Source organism: Trichosurus vulpecula, chromosome 1 (genome assembly GCF_011100635.1).
Source record: "Trichosurus vulpecula isolate mTriVul1 chromosome 1, mTriVul1.pri, whole genome shotgun sequence".
Classification (NCBI taxonomy): Eukaryota; Metazoa; Chordata; class Mammalia; order Diprotodontia; family Phalangeridae; genus Trichosurus; species Trichosurus vulpecula.
The window spans coordinates 416,203,276-416,222,837 of NC_050573.1; the positions used below are offsets into that span (position 1 = coordinate 416,203,276).

The 19,562-nt window shown below is 37.4% G+C and overlaps 1 protein-coding gene across 1 annotated transcript in view; it reads left to right on the top strand.

Moving 5' to 3' along the window:
• Nucleotides 1-19,562, top strand: part of ITGA2 (integrin subunit alpha 2) — a 147,897-nt gene that overhangs the window by 121,066 nt on the left and 7,269 nt on the right. The window contains exons 26-28 of the mRNA XM_036761894.1: nucleotides 2,381-2,485; nucleotides 3,824-3,937; nucleotides 11,214-11,303. Coding sequence (XP_036617789.1) covers nucleotides 2,381-2,485; nucleotides 3,824-3,937; nucleotides 11,214-11,303 — 309 coding nt within the window. The remainder of the gene's footprint in view (nucleotides 1-2,380; nucleotides 2,486-3,823; nucleotides 3,938-11,213; nucleotides 11,304-19,562) is intronic.

Genomic DNA, 19,562 nt, shown 5'->3' on the forward strand with positions numbered 1-19,562 from the left:
ATCCCAGAGAGGTTAAGTGACTTGACCAGGGTCACAGGACCAGTATAAAGATATTTACAAGTACACTACAAAAAGTATACATTATATTATTATGTTATGTTATATTAGGTTTATGTTTAATCAAATAACAGTATTATGTTATGTTATATTGCTATTATATTATTTTATATTATGAATATGTATTTAAAAAGGACTAGAAAATAGAAGGTATCAGGACTGAAAGGAAACATGGTCCAGCGGAAATAGTTGAGTTTATTAATAAATCAATCAAGGTCAGAATGCAATGCTATCCCTTTAAGATGATAGTAGCAATGAAAGCCAGTATTTATATAGTACTTTACATTTGTTCTTGCTTGATCCTGCCAACAAGTCAGCAATTTAGGTGGCACAATAGTGTCCCTATTTGATAAATAATGAAACTGAAGCTAGGTGAGATGGTGACTTGACTATAATTAAACAATTGCCAAGTGTTAAAGGCAGGATTCAAATCCGGGTTTTTCCCTGACTCTAGATCTAGAATTCTTTCCAACATGCTTAGTTTCTACTCTATTGTGATGTGTAATAAGTTTGAAAGACATAGTTTCTGGGAAATTAATCATTTTATTAATCATTCTAGCAATAATTAATAAAAGGGGTCAGTGACACTCTTGAATGCCAAAGATCCCTCATGGAACCTATTCAATGCTTATATGCCTTTGTAAGGGTGGCAGTCAACTCTGATTGGTTAACAAGTAATGAGAGAAAATGAATATTATAATGAGAAGTGGACCTATTTTAATGAGGGAGTGGGGTACATGACTTTGATTATATCATTTACTTCCAAATCACCTCCAGCCTTGGGCAACCTACAACACCTCCCCCCCAGACCTGCCTGAGTGGAACCCAATGGGCCAGAATTCACCTTAGGTTAAACTCTTTGTAAGCTTTTCTAGTTGGGTGGGGCAACAACTCTACCTAGATAGGATAGTCTAGGTGGGGCAAATTTTTGGGAAAGGTCAGGGATCTCCCCAATAAATTGTTATTTAATAATCTTTTCACTCACTATTTTTGATACAGTTCATATTCACAAGTAGAAAACCTTATTCTAGGTCTTTGAAAGTAAGAATAACTCAGTAAATAGATGAAAACTCTGTATCTTCTTCCAAGTACTTTTGGAAAGCAAGAATCTTCTAACCACTAGAGCACACTGCCTTCTAATATTGGAGCATGTGTATGTGACCTGGGCAAGACATTAGTGTCATCTAAACAGACCAAATGCTAATTATCTGGAAATGAATTTTTGTGTTTAAAAGAGGCCTTAGAAGTATGAGACCAAAACCCAACATTCAGGAATGTAAATAGGGCGGAAATCATTCCACACCTCCTACATCCTTGCTGCAAGTAGGCTTAACTCTGTTAGAGCCTCATAAAAAGTAAAGTGGATTGAGTGATGAGGGAGATATAGAGAGTGAGATTCCAGCTCTCCTCAGCTAGACCATATGGCAGATGCTACCTTCCAGTTCTTGACCTTTTACTTGGCTCAGCCTGGCTTATTAGCATAGGTGATAGGTCACCAAAGTTGGAGACAAGTTCCAATTTTTCCTTGGACATTGAGTAGCTGTTTGACCTTGAGTAAGTCATTTAATCTTTTCAGCCTAACTTTCTTCATTTGTAAAATAGAGATAATGGCATCATCTATCTCACAGGGCTATTGTGAACATCAAATGAGAAAATATATGTGAAGCTCTTTGTAAACCTTATCTAAAACTATATAAATCCAGGGACAGCTAGGTGGTGCATTGAGTAGAGCACTGGTCCTGGAGTCAGGAGGACCTGAGTTCAAATCTGGCCTCACACACTTGACACTTAGTAGCTGTGTGACCTTGGGCAAGTCACTTAACCCAAATTGCCTCAAAAAAGCCCCAAAACTCTAAAATAGTGTTTTCTAATGTGCGGTACATTATTTATGGGTCTATAGGAAAATCCAAATCTTTGAATTTGGACTAAAAGGTTTTTGGCTAATTATGGTAATGTCTATTGAAATTTCTTACCTCACTTGAGTCAAAAAGTCAGTACTACCCTTAGTACAACATTCCTTCACGCTGTGCTGAGGATTAAGGGTAAACAAAGAGCAGACCAAGGATAGTATAATTGTAGGACCCAAGCCTGTCTCTTCAGTTCAAGAACTATTTCTTAACTACTTGTTATTTGAAAGGCACTCTACTAGATAACTCTTCACCAAGAGCCAACAAATTGCCCTCTTCTTTTCTTCCTTCTCCTGTCTCCCTATAGGCCCCCTTTCCCCTTTATATATTGCTATTTCACACAAAATGTTAATGAAAACTATTTTGCTTTTGCTTTGTAAGTTTGAATGACCAATTGTGATTCTGTCACTTTCTAGGATAGTGATATAAGCTGTACTGCAGAAATAAATCCACTAAAAATAGGAGAAACACCTTACTCAGTGTCTTTTAAGAAAGAAAACTTCCGAGATATTAAAGAATTGGTGAGTAGCACACATTAAGATGACTATTCAAGAACTGTAACTGCTTCTACTTCAGTATCCCAAGTGTATTAGTTTTCTGTTTTTTCAGAAGACTGTTCTCTATTCATTCATAATTAGTCAACAAACATTTATTGCTATACATTACCATATAATTATATTATATATTTTCCCTTAAAGCAATTATGAGTTGGGGTTTGGAAAGAGAATAGCTAAGTTCATTCATTGCTTTAAATTGCCTGTAAATACAAATCTGATGAGACAAAGAAGGAGATTTGCACTTTTTCTTATAGACAAATAAGCCCAAATTCGGATTATTTAGAACCTAACTCATCTTACCCTTGTATGCCTGTGCAAATTGAAGTCATCAACAAGCATTTATTAAGTGCTTACTATGTACCAGGCACTGTGCTAAGCACTGAGAATACAAATACAAGCAAAAAAGGAAGACAGTCTGTGCCCTCAAGGGGCTTATATTCTAAAGGTGTAAGATAACTTATAAAAGGAGTGGGAGCATGGTGGCAAAGACCTAAGAATGAAAAATAGCTGGTCTGAGATCTCTAAAATAGTTCTAGGAAGAACTCATTGATGAATGGGAATACCAAATCAACATGGGCTCATCCAAAATTGTAGTTTTATAAGCTGAGAGTCCAGACTTCTTGCAGTCTCACTGGTGACTCACTGATGGGTAAGGAAATTTAGCTCTTTGGCAGCAGGACACATACCTCTCTCCACCAACACATATCACCAGGTATCCTTTTTACCACTGTATTTGATTTCTTAGGTATCCTCATTTGTTTTCTCCACATTGTCACTCACTTTTCTGTGGCACCTTCCTACTGCCCTTCTTGAGAGTGAAGGTATTAATATAGTTTTTTCTTAATTAATAACTTGAAAATCTTCCTAGATTTAAAAAAAATGAAGGTGGTACTGGGAGATCATGGGGAGAGAAAGAATGAAGCATCCTAGAAAAAAATTTTGAGAAGTACCAATCTAAACATCATACTTTAAAAAAATGTTATCTGAATATAGATCACATTTCCCCTAGAAATTTGATTTGTATGAAGCCTGAATTCAGCTTATATTTTTCACTGACTATCTCTCTACATATTTGCATTTCAAGAATGCCTTATTTTAAAAGTGTGGACCGTGTTGGGCAGGTAACTTATGTTCAGACCACTCCAAATTAGAATATTATGTAGTTGTATGCATAAGTACTCAAACATAAATTTACACTAATAAGCATCGGGATATATTCAACAACCATTTTACTTTTCAGCAATTATTTTCAGAAGTCTAACTAAACCTGTTTTCCTTATATGAACCCCTCCAACCTCAAAGAACTGCAAAACTGCATCATGTAGTAAAGTCACCTGCCAACTGAGAGAACTCAAAATGAAAGAAGAATACTTTGTGAATGTGTCTACCAGGATCTGGAATGGGACTTTCGCAGCAGTGAGTAGTGGCAGTGTTTGTTGGGCATAAATAGCAAGACAGAAATATGCAGAAACAGAAAAGTTAGTGTCAAAGGGTTCTCTATTTGGGATGAAAAGCATGACTGCTAATATAAACAAATAAATAACAAAAATAAACAAATATAAACAGAGACCATGGTACCATGGGTAATTCAGAGTCTCAATGGCACTAATCTTCCATCTCTGTAGAGTAAGTTGGCTAAAAGGGAGACCTTGTATACCCTGCTCACCTTCTGAGAAGGCACAATGTAGAATTAAATTCCAATTAAATTCCATTAAAAACTAGTTTACATTTAATTAATCCATGACTACATCGAGTCTTTTCCATCCAGATTTCTTTCTTATTTTGAACTTAGGAGAGGTAGCTCAATGTATTTAACAGAGAGCCAGACTCCAAGCCAAGAAGACATGGGTTCAGTCCTTACCGCTGACACATATTGCCTGTGTGGATCCTGGGCAAGTCACTTAACCACCCAGTGCTCTAGGCATCTTTCTAAGAGCATAAGTTGCTAAGAAGGATCTGGCTCACATTAGTAGGGGGAGTTTCCTTACCAGAGTTCTGTATACCAATTAAATCATGGGCCTACCAGGGGTGGGGAACCTATGGCCTTGAGGCCACATGTGGCCATCTAGATCTTCAAGTGCGGCCCTTTGACGGAATCAAATTCCTTGTTCTGTAAAGTTTGGATTCAGTCAAAGGGCCGCACTTGAGGACCCAGAGGGTCACATGTGGCCTAGAGGCTGCAGGTTCCCACCCCTAGTCTAGTCCTTATTCTTTTTATGAGTTTAATTGTAAGTAAACACAGAGATTGCATACAAAATAGTGAACTTAGGTCATGTGGTTTGTTTATAAAAGGCTGCATGGACTTTCACTGAAGGTCTGTGAGAACATGAGCAAAAGAAAGGAAGGTTTTAGGCTCATGGTTGTAACAGCAAGGCAATAAACACAACATCAACAATAATCATGAATATGCCTATGTAGTTCTGTATCGCAAAGTATGAAAGACTCTCCATGTAGACAGATAGAAGGTAGAAGAAGTAAAGCATTTTTTCAGACACTAGAGGACATATCCCATAGCCAGGCAATCTGCTCCCACAAGCAGGAAACCCACTTTATCATAACAGAAAGGAACTTAAAACACAATATCACAGCATGGAGCCTCTCCAATCCCCCTGCTGGGGCCTTCCCAAAAACTCACAGTACAGCTATCACAGGTTGACTGTCTTTACCTCAGCTCTAACTATCATGATGGCCATTAACAGCCATAATGTCTCTCTCTCTCTCTGAGAATTTCCTGTGACACAACTTCCTTTTCCTCTCAGTAAGCTCCTCCCACCACATGTGACTTAGACTTCCTGTGATGTAAGCAGGTCACATGGTGGGACCTATTAATGGGTGGGAAAGCTCTTCAAATCTAAATTGCTATTACAATGGTTTATGCAGAAGAAGAAATGGAAGCAAAGGAAAAGATGCAACAAAGACTACTCCAAGGTAACAGATTTTTGTAAAGGAGAAGAAGAGAACACCAGTACAGATAAAAGGTTTGGATGAGGTTTGGAAGCCGAGGGTGCCTCAACGTAGCAAAATAGGAAGGAAACATTTGAATAGTTAGTTATTTACCCAATTTATTCTATGTGGATAGCCAAACCAGACAGCCGTGGTAGAAAATGCATTTTGGGCTCAGAATTACTGGATTTGCCTGACTGTACTAATGAAATTAACAAAATGTCTAGTTTCCATTTCATTTTGTGCTTTGTCTATAGCCAGAAAGTAATTAGCGAAGAGACATTGCCCAGAGGAATTGAGAGAGGCTAGAACGTGAAGGAGCTTTAGAGAAATCTAACCCCCTGACCAAGTCTAACTGAGGACCACAGAGGTTAGGTCCAAGGACACACAGTAGCTAAGAGAATTGCCAAATTACCTTGTGTACTGAGTGATGGGAAGAAAAACTGCTTTGTAAGTCACAAGTTGCTACAAGTATGTGGGCTACAAGTATTGAAGGGAATTCTCATGGGCAGTGGTTTCTAGTTGTAATCTTAGATTACATCAATAAAATGTCACCTAATGTCTGCAATCAGAGAAGAAGTGACAGGCTCCCTCTGCTTGACTCTGGTCATGTCACTGCTTTTAAGAAAGGCTATTGACATCCTGGCACATGGCAGGGTAATGCATTAAAGATAGTAAAAGCATTCATGATGCCATGTTGTGAAATGAACTGAGAATATTTAGCTTGAAAAAGATGTATGGGGGCGGGGGAAATGATTACTTTTTTTTTTTTTTTTACATTTTTGAAAGGCTGGTACATGGAAGATGGATTCTGTTTTGCCTAGAAGGCATAATTAGGAACAATGGAAGTTGCAGAGAGCCATATTTCAGCTCATTTGAAGAAAAACTTCCTAACAATTAATGCTTTCCAAATGTGGAATAGATAGTGAAGGATAGACAGGCTTGGTGTGCTGTGGTCCATGGGGTCAGGAAGAGTCAGACACAACTGAACAAACAGACAGCAAACGTGGAATGTACTGTTTCAGAAGGCAGGGAGTTCCCCAAACCTGGAGGTCTTTAGGATGTTATGCAGGGAAATCCTTTTCATAGTCTCTCAGGATCCTAGAGGCCATGGAGTACAATCTTCCCATTTTACAGATGAGGGAACTGAGGCACAAAGAGGTTTACGTGACTTGTCCAAGATCACACAGCTAGCAAATGTCTGAGGCAGGATCTGAATCCAGGTCTTAAGTTCCTTTATACCATTCTGCCCCTTGAGAAGTTGGACTAGATAACCTCAGTAGTTTCTTCCATTGATTCTAACTCAATTGTAGATTTTTCACCATTTTTCCCCCTAAAGTCTCTCACTCTTATTTTAAAACCAAAATAACAAATGAACTAAACACATAATACAAGTTGAATCCTTCAAACCAGAAGGTAATGGGACTATTTAACAGGGTGGGACGAGCTCTAAGCCAAAGTTTAGCTCAGTGGATAGAGCACTAGGCCTGGAGTCGGGATCTGAATTCAAATGCGGCCTCAGATACTCACTAGCTGTGTGACCCTGGGAAAGTCACTTAATTTTGTTTGCCTTAATACACTGGAGAAGGAAATGTCAAACCACTCCAGTATCTTTGCAAGAAAACCCCATGGACAGACAGTATGGTCCATGTGGTCATAAAGAGTTGTACATGACTGAACAAGACCTGATTATGGGAATAGATATGAATGGACCTATTACTTAAGAATTAATAGAATTTAATAATTGTGTAATAAAAGTTAATATAGACTTTCTTCCAAAACATTTGCATTTAACTTTGACCTTTCGTAGACAACGCCTTCACCAAGGCTGTCTTTGTGCTATAAGGCAAGTATCACATATCACATCATATAGATCATTGTTTATATTCTACTTAAAGAGTTGGTCGTCCCTGATCTAGGCAGCTACACTATGTTGATCAGGTAGTGAATGAGCGTGATATCCTGTTGCTGGGGCTGTTTTCTTTTTCTTTTTTTAACTTAATTTTTTTTTAAATTAATCTTTTATTTTTTTCTAAGTGTTTTGCTTGATCTAGTCAAAGTGGTATCAAACTCCAATAGAAGTGGAGGTCACTAAACAATATATGAGGATCCCTGAAGGCAGCATTTTGGCTTATACAACCACATATTAACATTATCTATGCTCTATTGTATTTTTATTTATTTTGTTAAATATTTTCCAGTTACATTTTAATCTGTTTGAGTTGCACTCAGTCCCTAAAGATTCTGTGTTTGACACTTCTGTTCTAGACTAAAAGCTTCATGAGGGCAAAGATTATATCTGACTTTTCTTATCTCCCACACTAACCTAGCACAGTGTTCTTACATACACATACACAAATACATATATATGTGTATATACACATATATGAATATATGTATTATATGCATATATATTTGTATATATATGTATATGTATATATATGTATCTCCCACAGTAGCTAGTGTAGTGTTCTTTCACATACACACACATATGAATATGTATATGTACACACATTTATATACTGAAATATAATTATCAAAAAAAATTAATATTCAGTTCAGAAGTTCATGGAGACAAGTTTGAGGATACCTGACTTAGAAGACTAGCCCTCCTTGATTAAGTAATATTTTCTTTTTTGTTGTCAAAATACCTTCCACTTGATTATTCCATTCAACAGGGTTACTTCTCTCCTTCCTGAAAATTTAAAGTGAATATTCTCATGTTATCACTGTTTGTAGTTACTTTGTCAGGGAAGTGGCCGGCCTTAAAGCACCTGGTAAATTGGGACCAAATAAGGCTCCCACTTCCAGTATGAGAGGTAGTTGACTCTTTTGCTCTTCTCTTATCACCTTTTCTCTGATGGAATTTAATGGTATAGACAGTTTTTCATAACAGTTCAGTTATTATGAAGCAAATTGCCCTCCACAATGACACTATTGCTTTCCAGTTGGAAAGAAATTCTTTGGTAAATGCTCATTGCCTATTCACCATCAGAGGCATGGAGCACTGTGTGTTGTCTGCTTTGATGTTCTGTTCTAGAGATAAGCCCCAGACCTAAAGTCTTGCTAGTCTTTCAGGTAAGTTAGAATGAAAGAAATGAATAGTCTTCACATACATTTTTTTTTAAGCCTGCAAAGAAAGCACTGACTTTGCTTACTTTTGCAAATAACACCATCACATGATTTTAGAACTCTTCCCTATCACCATTTAATGCTTTTCATAGTAATTGGGTAAATGACCATAAGAATAAGAGTGTAGCTCATAGGGTTAATGCATGATGCAATCCTATATCTCAGTGTTACCAAGATTAATTAGAGAACAGGCTTGATGCAGCCAGTGAGAAGGAAATAAATTGCTCACTTTTTGGAAGTACATTCACTGTTTCTGGCTACTAGAGACTGTTTAGCAGATTACCTCATTTGGTATATCAGATGGTGCCCTAGTAACCAGAAAAAAATGAGTCCTAATTGCCAAAAAGAGCAAATGCACCTCCCCAAAATGAGCAATTTATTCTCTTTCATGGCTGGGTTCTATAAAGTACTAAAGGGAAAAAGTAAAATGTTCCAGTACATGCAAATGGTGCTTCATTTGCAAATGATTTTCTCCCTTCAAAAATTTCCCCCTCTTCCTTTCTAAAATTTATTTTAGAAGAGGAGCTTTCCAGAATGAATTATAAAAAAAATAAAATTGTACCCTTCCTCTACTTACCTGAATACCCTACCATCACCACCTCAAACCACATTAGAACCAAAAGGTTCATGACATGAGTGTTCTGCTTTGGAAAACTGAGATTATTAGAAATGATATAACAGTGCTGAGGACTGACGTGTATATCATCATGTCTATTATTGATCTGCCTGATTTCTCTTTGATTTGTTTTTACACCTGACATTAACAAGAGAGCTCTGTTGTACTCCTGGGGCCATACCTAGTTCTAGGCTATCACAGGTAACTTGCTATGAATTTTCAAACTTGATGCCTCAAATTTCTGTCTATTTCTTTGGTCATAAATAACACAGGCAGGAGTAATCTAGAAAAGACTGTGAAATCTTGTGTAAAAATGTAAAGACTTTGAGGACATAAATGATGTTTTCATTGCTGCTGACAATCAAAGGCTAGGACTTAAGAAAAAGAAAGGCAGATTTGGGTAATAAACAGCTTTTTGACAAGCTATTGATTTGGGAGAAAAAAAGCTCTCTGAACCATAGCCCCAAAGTAGGAAAGATGGGCTCCTGACCAGGGATGAAGTACATCTAACATGTACATATTTAGAGTCTTTCGAGTATAATCTAATCCAATACCATTCAGTAACCATTTATTGATCACCTACAACATATGAGGAACTATCCTAGGCAATGAAGATACAAAGACAAAATAAAAATGTACTCTGTCCTCAAAAAGCTTATATTCTACTGGGCTTTAAACTTGAGAAAGTCTTAAATCAAAGGGTTTTAAACTAAAAACGAAGAAGTGAGCAAATTGCTCATAAAACTCTAGCAAGCCAGATAGTTAAAAGAAGAGCTACAGTGTGGAAGAATGCCAGTAGGGGTGCTCAGAAGTTCACAGGAAATGAAATCCAAGAATGGAACCAGCACTAAAGTAGCCCAGGACCTCCCATTTTTATACACAAATGGACAGAGTACAGCTAACAAACAAGGTGAGATATAGAGCCTAATGCAAGAAGATTTAGGAAGAGAACACTTCCCAAGAATGAGAGAAGTCCCAAAAGAGGATGGGCATTAATGTTAGTGCATGTAAGGAGATGCTGCACCCCCACCTGTCAGGGGTAGAACAGATTCTTATTCAGGGGTGGTCTTGCCTTTGAGTTCCTTTCTAACTCCAAGACTCTGGGAGACTATTTAAACAATTCAAAAACAAATGAAAGTTCATTTCTTTTTAGTTATTTTCTGTTATTTTCTTTTTAATTTTTGTTTGCTTTCTTTTTCAAAACTTCAAACACTCCTGATTTCAGAGGTTTCAGATCCCTCCACTAACATGGGCACAACCTTATTTCATATAAGTAGATTATTTCATGAGTTAATGTGGTTGAAATGCAAAATCATCACTCAACATCTTATTCTCAACATCAACAGAACATTAGAGCTCAAAGAGATCATATTGATCACCCTTTATTTATAAAGAAGGGGAACTAAGACTCAGAAAAGTCAAGCGAATTGCTCAAAGTCACATAGCTAGTAAGTAGCAGAGCTGGCAGTAGAAGGTGGGCCTCCTGATTCCCTCTCCTTGACCTTTGTAAACTCAGCTGTTGGACCGTACCCTTGCCAGCTCAGCGTAGGGACCGCTAGAGCTTGTGCATCTTGGAACATAGCCTCGAGAATCCAGGGTTACCTTTGCATCATGATGAGGCATTAGAGTGAGGCTTTGATGGAAGACTACTTTCTATTATGTGAAAAATTTCTTTTTTCATTGTTCTAATTTTCTGAACAATCTTGGATTCCCAAAATATTGGGAAATTTTGTGATCAGTTTTGGCTTCTATAATTTCCCAAAGGAAAATGAAAGTGTTGATGCTAAATTCTGCTAAGCTCTTTTGATGATAATAACTGATGTCTGATTTTGGTTAAGATACTTCACCTGAACATTATTTTCTGTAGCTATGAAATGGGGATAAAAATACATTATTGTTTTGAAGGACAAATGAGATCATGCATCTGTAAAGACTTAAAATGTAGAAACAATAAATGTAAGTTATTACTGCAATTTATTATAATTTGTATTTATATTACAGTCACCTTTCCAGACAATTCAGCTGGTAGCAACTGCAGAAGTGGATACGTTTGACCCACAAATATATATAATTGAAGACAACACTGTTATGGTGAGTGCATTAAATCTTCAGCTGAAACAGATGTTATTATAATGACTTACAGGCTGGTTCCTTTCCAGTATTCAAAGGAAAATATAGATTCTTCATATGGATAAGCTTAGATTACTTTACAGGAACTCTATAGTTGTGAAGCACAACATGTCATAATACATTGTTATTTATTATTGTTTTGGTTATTGTCAGTACCATTACTGATTAAGTGATGAAATACAGTATATCATACACAATATGGTTGATCTCTTTTTCCCACATGTTGGTCAAACATATGAAAAACATATTTTGAAGCAACAGGAAAAAGAGCAGAGGGTAATGGAAACAGATATTCAGACTGTCTACAATCCTCAAACCATGTTGTATCATTTCCATGCCTAATCTTATATCACTGATCTTTCTTTTCACTGTATGATCACATAAAAGATATGAGATCTTAGGTCACACTTAGTTTAAATCTTGTTATTAAATAACCAATATGTTCTAAAGTACTTTACTGTTACCCAAAGAAGTGTTTTAAGCACCCTTAGGAATTGAGGCATTTTAGAATAAATCGTTATAGATAACATTTGTTTTAAGGAGGACAGTGACAGCGTGCTTTGAAATGTCCACTTACAAGGTTTTTATTCAAGAAAAAAGAAAAATAATACTTGATAAAAGCTTCTTTATAGAGATATGCTGCTAATGGAAATAAAGGCATCTTTTGTCTCAGAATATGGTATAAGTTATCATGTTCACATCCTGAAACTAAATAGAATAAGATGTAGCATATTAAAAACAAATTAAAAAAACCCTCTCTACCAAGAGAATCTGCTAACACTATGCATTGTGCATTTTCTTTTTGAGCCTTTTGTCAGAGTCTGGGAGATAATACTGCACATGGTCACCCAGAGGTCAGCTTAGCCAGAATGATGTCAGTCAGCTGCCTCAGGGTCTATTCAGAATTGGTGGAAAATCCAAGGCACCCATAGATACAGACATACTAAGAGTGACCTAAAATAGAATGTGTAGCAATATTACCACCACCTTTGCCTGAAGGGGAAAGTGGTACTTTGTGTGGGCTCAGATGGAGGGACCCCATCTGCTTCTGGCTTAGCATCCTCAGAGAAGTACTAGCTCCTGCCTTCAGGGCCTGAGACTTGGAAAATCAGAAATATAGCCAAGAGAAAATGTGGATGTGGCATTCAATTAAGTATTTATGGACTTAGACTAAAAAAAATGATTTGTTACGGATTTTTAAAAGACTGATTGTAGGGGAATTTGGATTCAACATTTACTCTGTGAGCAATTTACTTGTTCTAGGCACAACATTATGGGTTGTACAACAATGAAAAAGACATAGATCCTCCTCTTAAGGGACTTATGTTCAGTTATGAGGGGAAGATGTGTTTGAGAAAAGAAAAAATAGAGAAAGCAGAATGTTTAAGTTCTATAGGAGAGACACAAGCGAATGAGAACAAATCACAACCATGAGAACAGAGAGGAAGGAGGGTACTTTTGGTTGGTGGGGATGTGGGAAGGCCTGAAGCTTCAGAAGATTATTAGAATCATTTGAGCCAGAGTCCCAGGGCTGAGAAGAACAAGAATTATTCTGTGAAATTTAGATTCAGTCAAAGGGACTTGAGGACCTAGAGGGCCACAGGTGGCCTTGAGGACATATGTTCCCTGCCCTTGATCTAGACAATGAAGGATAGAGAGGTTTTTAACTGATAGAAATAGGAGGAGGTTGTTTTAGATGGACATAGAATAAGCAAAAGCATGGAGTCAGGCTCCACATATAGAAGTAACTATGTTTGAAAGATGGCCTGCAGATTAGTTTGGCATGACTGTAAGGTGGGGATGAGTCTATAAAGGTGGTCTGGAACCACAATAAGGAGCATCTTGAATGATAAGCTAAGGAGAGTGGATGTTATTCTCTGTAAGATGTCTAGTGGAGCAGAAGTGATCAGGTGAAGGGATCAGAATTGTGATTTGGGGATATCATGGAATCTAAGAGTTTCAAAGGCCTTAGAGGCCATCAAGTACATTCTATACCCAACCTTGATTTCCCTCTTTAGTAAAGATGACAGTATTATTCTAGAGGTAGCATGTAGGGAGGGGAAGAAGAAGGAAACAAACATTTGTGAGATGCCTACAATGTGCTAGGCCTTGTGCTAAATGCTTTACAAATAATATCTTATTTGATCCTCACAACAGCCCTGTGAGGTGGGGGCTGTTATTATCCTCACTTTACAGCTGAGGAAACAGAGGCAGACAGTGGTTAAGTTATGTTCCCAGGGTTACATATCTGGTATCTAAAGCTGGATTTGAAATCGGGTCTTCCTGACTCTGGGCCCAGCACTCTATTTAGTGTGCCACTAAAGATGAGGAGAAACTGGAGGTAGGGAACTAGAGAGGTGACTGATACATTAGCCATGGTAAGGCAAAGAAATCTGCCTGTTTCTTGCTTCTCTTGGAAGGCAAGAGAGGAGACTTGCTAAATAAATACATTTTACTTAACTGAAAATAAAAATGTATAACTCTAATGAATTGTTTGGCATTCAAAGCCATTTGTAATATACAAATACACATATACTTTCTAGTTCTCTTGTACCTTACTCCCTGCCATGTACACTTTAATCCAGTGACACTGGCCTCCTGGCTGATCCACAAACAAGACCCTCTCACTCTCACCTTTGGTGATTTTCTCTGACTGTCCCCCATGCCTGGAATGCTTTCCCTCTTTATCTCTGCTTCCTGGCCTCCATGGCTTCCTTCAAGTCCCACCTTCTAAAAGAAGCCTGTTCTGGCACTCTGAATTCTAGCGCCTTCTCTGTGTTAATTATTTCTTATGCATCCTGTATGTAGCTTGTTTATGCATATTTGTGTGCTTCTTTGTCTTCCCCATTAGATAGTGAGCTCCTTGAGGGCAGAGGCTGTCTTTTACCTCTTTCTGTATTCTCAGCACTTAGCACAGTGCCTGGCACATGGTAGGCACTTAATAAATGATTACTGACTAAGTGACTGACTCTTCAAACATTTCCTGTCTTAGTTATAATGTGAGAAATTTTGGTAAGAGTCTAGCTATTTATTTAAATATGTATTTAGTAAGCAATATTATTGGGAGAATACATTTAAACAAAATAACATATGGTTTTATCCATACCTTGGGGAAATACAGTAGGACTGATATGATTGGCAATGAGAAGTATACTATATAAACAAATATGTATTAAGGACATGTGTAAGGACTATGTATTGAAGACTGTACTGGGGCAAGTGCAAATTTTTGATGACCCATAGTCTCTGTCCTTGTGGAGAGTACAGGGATGTTATGCAAATATAAATAACAAAAAACACCTAATACAACTTTAAGAGAAATGCAAACAGGTTCAGATCTTAGGGAAGAAGGTCATTCCCAGTTTCAGTCATCAGGGAAAGCTTCATGGAAGAGGCAGCATTTAAATTCAACTATAAAGCAGGGACTTTAATATTTTAATAACTATATTTCAGTAGAATTGGTTTCCTTTGTAATCCTATGCATTTTATTTTATGCATTTAAAAGCATTTATGCATTTATGAGAAGGAATCTGTAGACTTTTACCAGATTGCCAAAGGGGGTCCATGCCACTAAAAAGATTAAGGACCCCTTTTTAAAACAACATATAGTTGTTGTTGTTCAGTCATTTCAGTCATGTCTGACTCTTCATGGCCCCATTTGGGGTTTTTGGCAAAAATACTGGAGTGGTTTGCCAATTCCTTCTCCCGATCATTTTACAGATGAGGAAACTGAGGCAAACAGGGTTAAGTGACTTGCCCAGGGTCACACAGCTAGTAAGTATCTGAGGTCAATTTGAGTCTTCTTGATTCCAGGACCAGCACTTCATCATAAATGGACAATTTGAGAATCAAACAGGGGATTGCTTGACTGTAAGCCAGCACAAAGGCACCATCCCATTGGGCTTGGACCAGGGAATGGCCTGCCCACCAGGGGGTCCAGAACTGTTCTGTTGTCTTGTCCCATGTCTCCAATATCTCTCCACTGTTTGGGCTCATTCCCCATTTCCTCCCAACCAGCATTCTCCAAACAGAACTCCCTTAAATAGCATCCCCCCAGCAGCAGTCCCCCAACAGCCCCCTGCAACTCAGTCGCTCCCCACTCTTTCCTTGGCCCTTTGGCCCAAGAACCTTTTCTTCATTCTGTCTTCAATGCCACAGGTAGATCCTGAAACCTACACTTTAGAGATCATGCCAGAGCTGGCTGCTGCTGCCTCCTTCCTTCCTGGCAGTCAGTAGGCCTAATAACAGCCCCTCTCCGAAAGTTGCCCCTGTGTGGGGTGACTGCCCTCCCTGGCTTCAGACTGGCATCACTGCTGTCTTCCTCTTTCCTTCCTTCCTTCTCTTCAACTTCCTACTTATTAAGCATCAGCCCTTCTTACTGTGTAACTCCTATCCCTGATATAACAATGATCTTGGTTCCTTCTTTAATAAACTGGAAAAAAGACACTGAAAAAAAATACTGGAGTCGTTTGCCATTTCTTTCTCCAGATTATTTTATAGATGAGGAAATAGGCAAACAGGGTTAAATGACTTACCCAGGATCACACAGCTAGTAAGTGTCCAAAGTTGATTTGAAGTCAGGTCTTCCTGACTCTATGTGATATTTGTTACATGGGTTTTTTTTTTCCTCTCTTTCTTTTTTTGTTTAATTTGGAACTGGCAATGATGAGAGGGAGTAGGATGCTAAGAAATAAGGTAGCCAATGAAAGAAAAAGAAAAGGTCATTAATGCATTGTTAAAAATCCCACCAAAGGAAGGCCAGAAAGAAACACAGACAAGAAAGAGAACTTTGAAACTTAAATATTGAATTTATTATACTTAAAAATAAAAGCAATCTCTGCATAATAGAGATTCATGGTTTCATTTATCATCTTTTTCTCTCCTACTTTCTATATTGAAAGGCTCATTTTATTTGGTATATGCTAAATTTAGAATTAAAATGTAAATTTAAAAATAAATATGGCTATTGAGAAATTCAAATGATGTAGATGTCAGAGGAGGAGGGGTGGAATGCAATCCAGGCGGAGGGAACAGCTTGAGCAAAGAGATGATGGCAGGAAATTTTAATTACAAGCAGGATGCTGAATATTCCAGTTTGAAGAGAGGATAGAATGTCTGTATGATGTAAGACTAGAAAAGTTGTAGGGGAGCAGCATAACAAATCATAGAAGGCTTTGAATACTCATGCCTGTTGCAATTACCTAGGGTTCTTTTATTGACTCCCTACCAGAGCATTATGTGAGAGAGAGAAATCAAAATGAAGTGCCTACCCCATTCAAGGACAGGCAAGATATTCAATGATTTGGTCAAATTGTTTTTACTCCATCGATGCACTCTTGCTTTACTCAGTTTACTTAAGAGGGTCAAAGTCCTACTCTGATTTCCATACTGTACAACGGAGATCACTTAAATTCTGCGAGAGATGCAACAGGCAACATCCAGGATGGCATCACATTCATAATAAGCAATATAATCTTAACATCTCAACTGTAATCCAAAGAACAATGATGTGGCTGTGGTTTGAGGCTGAAGAGAATGAGGAGATAGATGTGGGCAGATAGATCCAGTGGCTGTGGGCAGTGCTGGCTAGGAGTCAGACCCTAATCAGTCTGCTCTCCAGTGAGGCTGCAGTTGGCCCCAAATCCCAGGAAGATGGAGGCTCATAGTATGGTTTCTTATCAAGTCTTAGGTCATGACCATTGTGGACTTTCCTTTGCTTGGGCTTAGGCATGTTCTCCACTGCAGCATCGAGCTATTCTGTGGTGATAAGGAGTGGCAGTGGTGGCTCGGTGTGGCCTTCTTTTAAGAAGAACAATCAGCTTTTTGTTGATATAATCAGTGTTCAAGGTTGTTTGTGTCATTGATATATAAAGCATATTTCAAAGTGACCCTCAAGTGTTTAGTAAATAGCTTATACATTAAATGTCACACTAAAACGTTACGGAATTTGGTTGAAAGCATCTGGTTATCATATCTACACATTCTTGTTGCTTGCATGCTTAGGGTCATGAATGTATATGTTCATTACAAATTCATACTGAACTCACTCGTGTCAATGATACTCATGTAATATTCAGACAAGAATTTTAAACTTTGCTCAGTAGATAACAAGAAGATATTGAATGTGTACTGTAAAATTTGATGAGTATCTTTTCCTCTTCAGTTCTAGATAGATCCTTGGCCCTTCCCCTAGCCCGAAAGCCATCAGTGTAATAAAGAACAAAGAGGAAAGAGGAGAAAAAGCAGTTCAGCCAAACTAACCGATACATAAACCAAGTCTCATTGTCTAGTCAGTGTTCTACATCCATAGTCCCCGACCTCTACCAAGAAGAGAATGTTTTCTCATTTTTCTTCGGGGCCAGGCTTAGTCATGGTTATGTAGCTTTGAGACCTGACTTTTGTCGTGGTCATCATTAATTTGTTGTAGTCATTGTGTGTATTGTTTACTGGTTCTGCTTATTTCATTTTGGAGCAATATCTATGTCTTCTTATACTTCTCTGTATTTTTTATATTTATTATATATCAGTATATATATCAGTAATGATATTCCATTACATTCTTATAGTACAGTTTGCTTATCACTCTCAAAACAATGGGCACCTTTTTGCTTCCAGTTCCTCGCTCCCCTGCAAAAAGCGGTGTTGTGAATAGGCTGGAGTGTATGGAGACATTCTTCCTATTTTTGATCTCCTTATGGAATATGCCTTACAACTGAGATCTCTAGGTCAAAGGAAATACATTTTAGTCACATTATTTATCATTCTTCCAAACTGCTTTCCAAAATGGTTAGCTTAATTCACAACTCCACTGACAATACAGTGTGTCCCAAAAGTCTCGGTATTATTTAAGCGGTTAATAGCTTAGAATCGCACTAAGACTTTTGGGACATCCTGCATATTAGTGTATCTGTGTTTCTACACCTTCTCTTTCTGCAACTTCTATCATCCTTGCCAGTCTTCTCAGTATAAGTTAAAACCTCAGGGCTATTTTGATTTTCATTTCTCTTATTACTAGTGATTTGGAACAATCTTTCAAATTCCTGAACTATTTGGTATTAGTTAAGAAATAGAGAAGTAGATCAGTGGAACAAAGTAAGGAAATTTATTTTTAAAAACTGAAATCAATCCAGTGTTTATTAAGCCTGAAAACATAAATTACTTGAGGAAGAAGTTCCGAGTTGACAAGAACTACTGGGCAAACTAGAAAGCTGTTTAAAAGAAATGAGGGTTAGACCAACATATTATGTCATATACCACAACAGGCTCAAAGTGGATACATGACCTGAATATAAAGATCATACCATAAACAAAAAATATAAGAGAATGAGACCTGCTCCTTCAGTGGCTGTGGCTAGTGGCAAATTCTTAACCAAACAAACAATAGAAGTAATCACAAAATATAAAATAGATCATTTTGATTACATAAAATTGAAAAGCTTTTATGTAGCTAGGAAAAGAAGACAAACTGTCAATTGTTATAAAAAATCTTTGCATGAAATATCTCTGATAAGAGTAGGCTATCCAAGAAAAATAGGAAGTTAACATCAATATCATTCCTCAATGGATAAGTAATCAAAGGATTTGGACAGACATTTCCCAGGAAAAGTAATTGCAATTTATTGAATATTTTAAAGCAGAGGAATGACCTGATCTAATCTATGCAAGTCTGAAGGGCCACTTCTACATGTCTCATTTCATATTATTTTTTTGTGAACAAACTAGACTTTTTATTGTTCCCTAACTTAGGTTTCAGTCCACTAAACCTATTTGTAGAGCCTATTACTTAACTTATTACTGTATACATTCTCAGCATCATAAACTCTAAAGTAATCCAGGAGTATTTTTGTATATATATTTACTAATGATTAAAATTTCAGCCACTGTCAATATGTTCTGAGTCCCCATAGCAGTTTATTAATAAACTGAAGAAAATTCTATCCCCATAAATATGTGACTTTGGGGCATGTCACTAAAATTCATTGGACCTCAGTTTCCTCATGTGTAAAATATGGAGGTTAAACTAGATGCCTCTGAGAACCCCTTAAGCTGTAGATTTATGATGTTGTGCCCTCTTTCAATATATCAAAACTCCTAATCTCCCAGGTTTAAATACCACAGTTACTGGCTATGCAATTTATTGATAACATGATAATTCAGACATATTATTTTTACAATGTTTGTGGTTCTGAGAATGATCAAGAATCATTTCTACTTTAACGA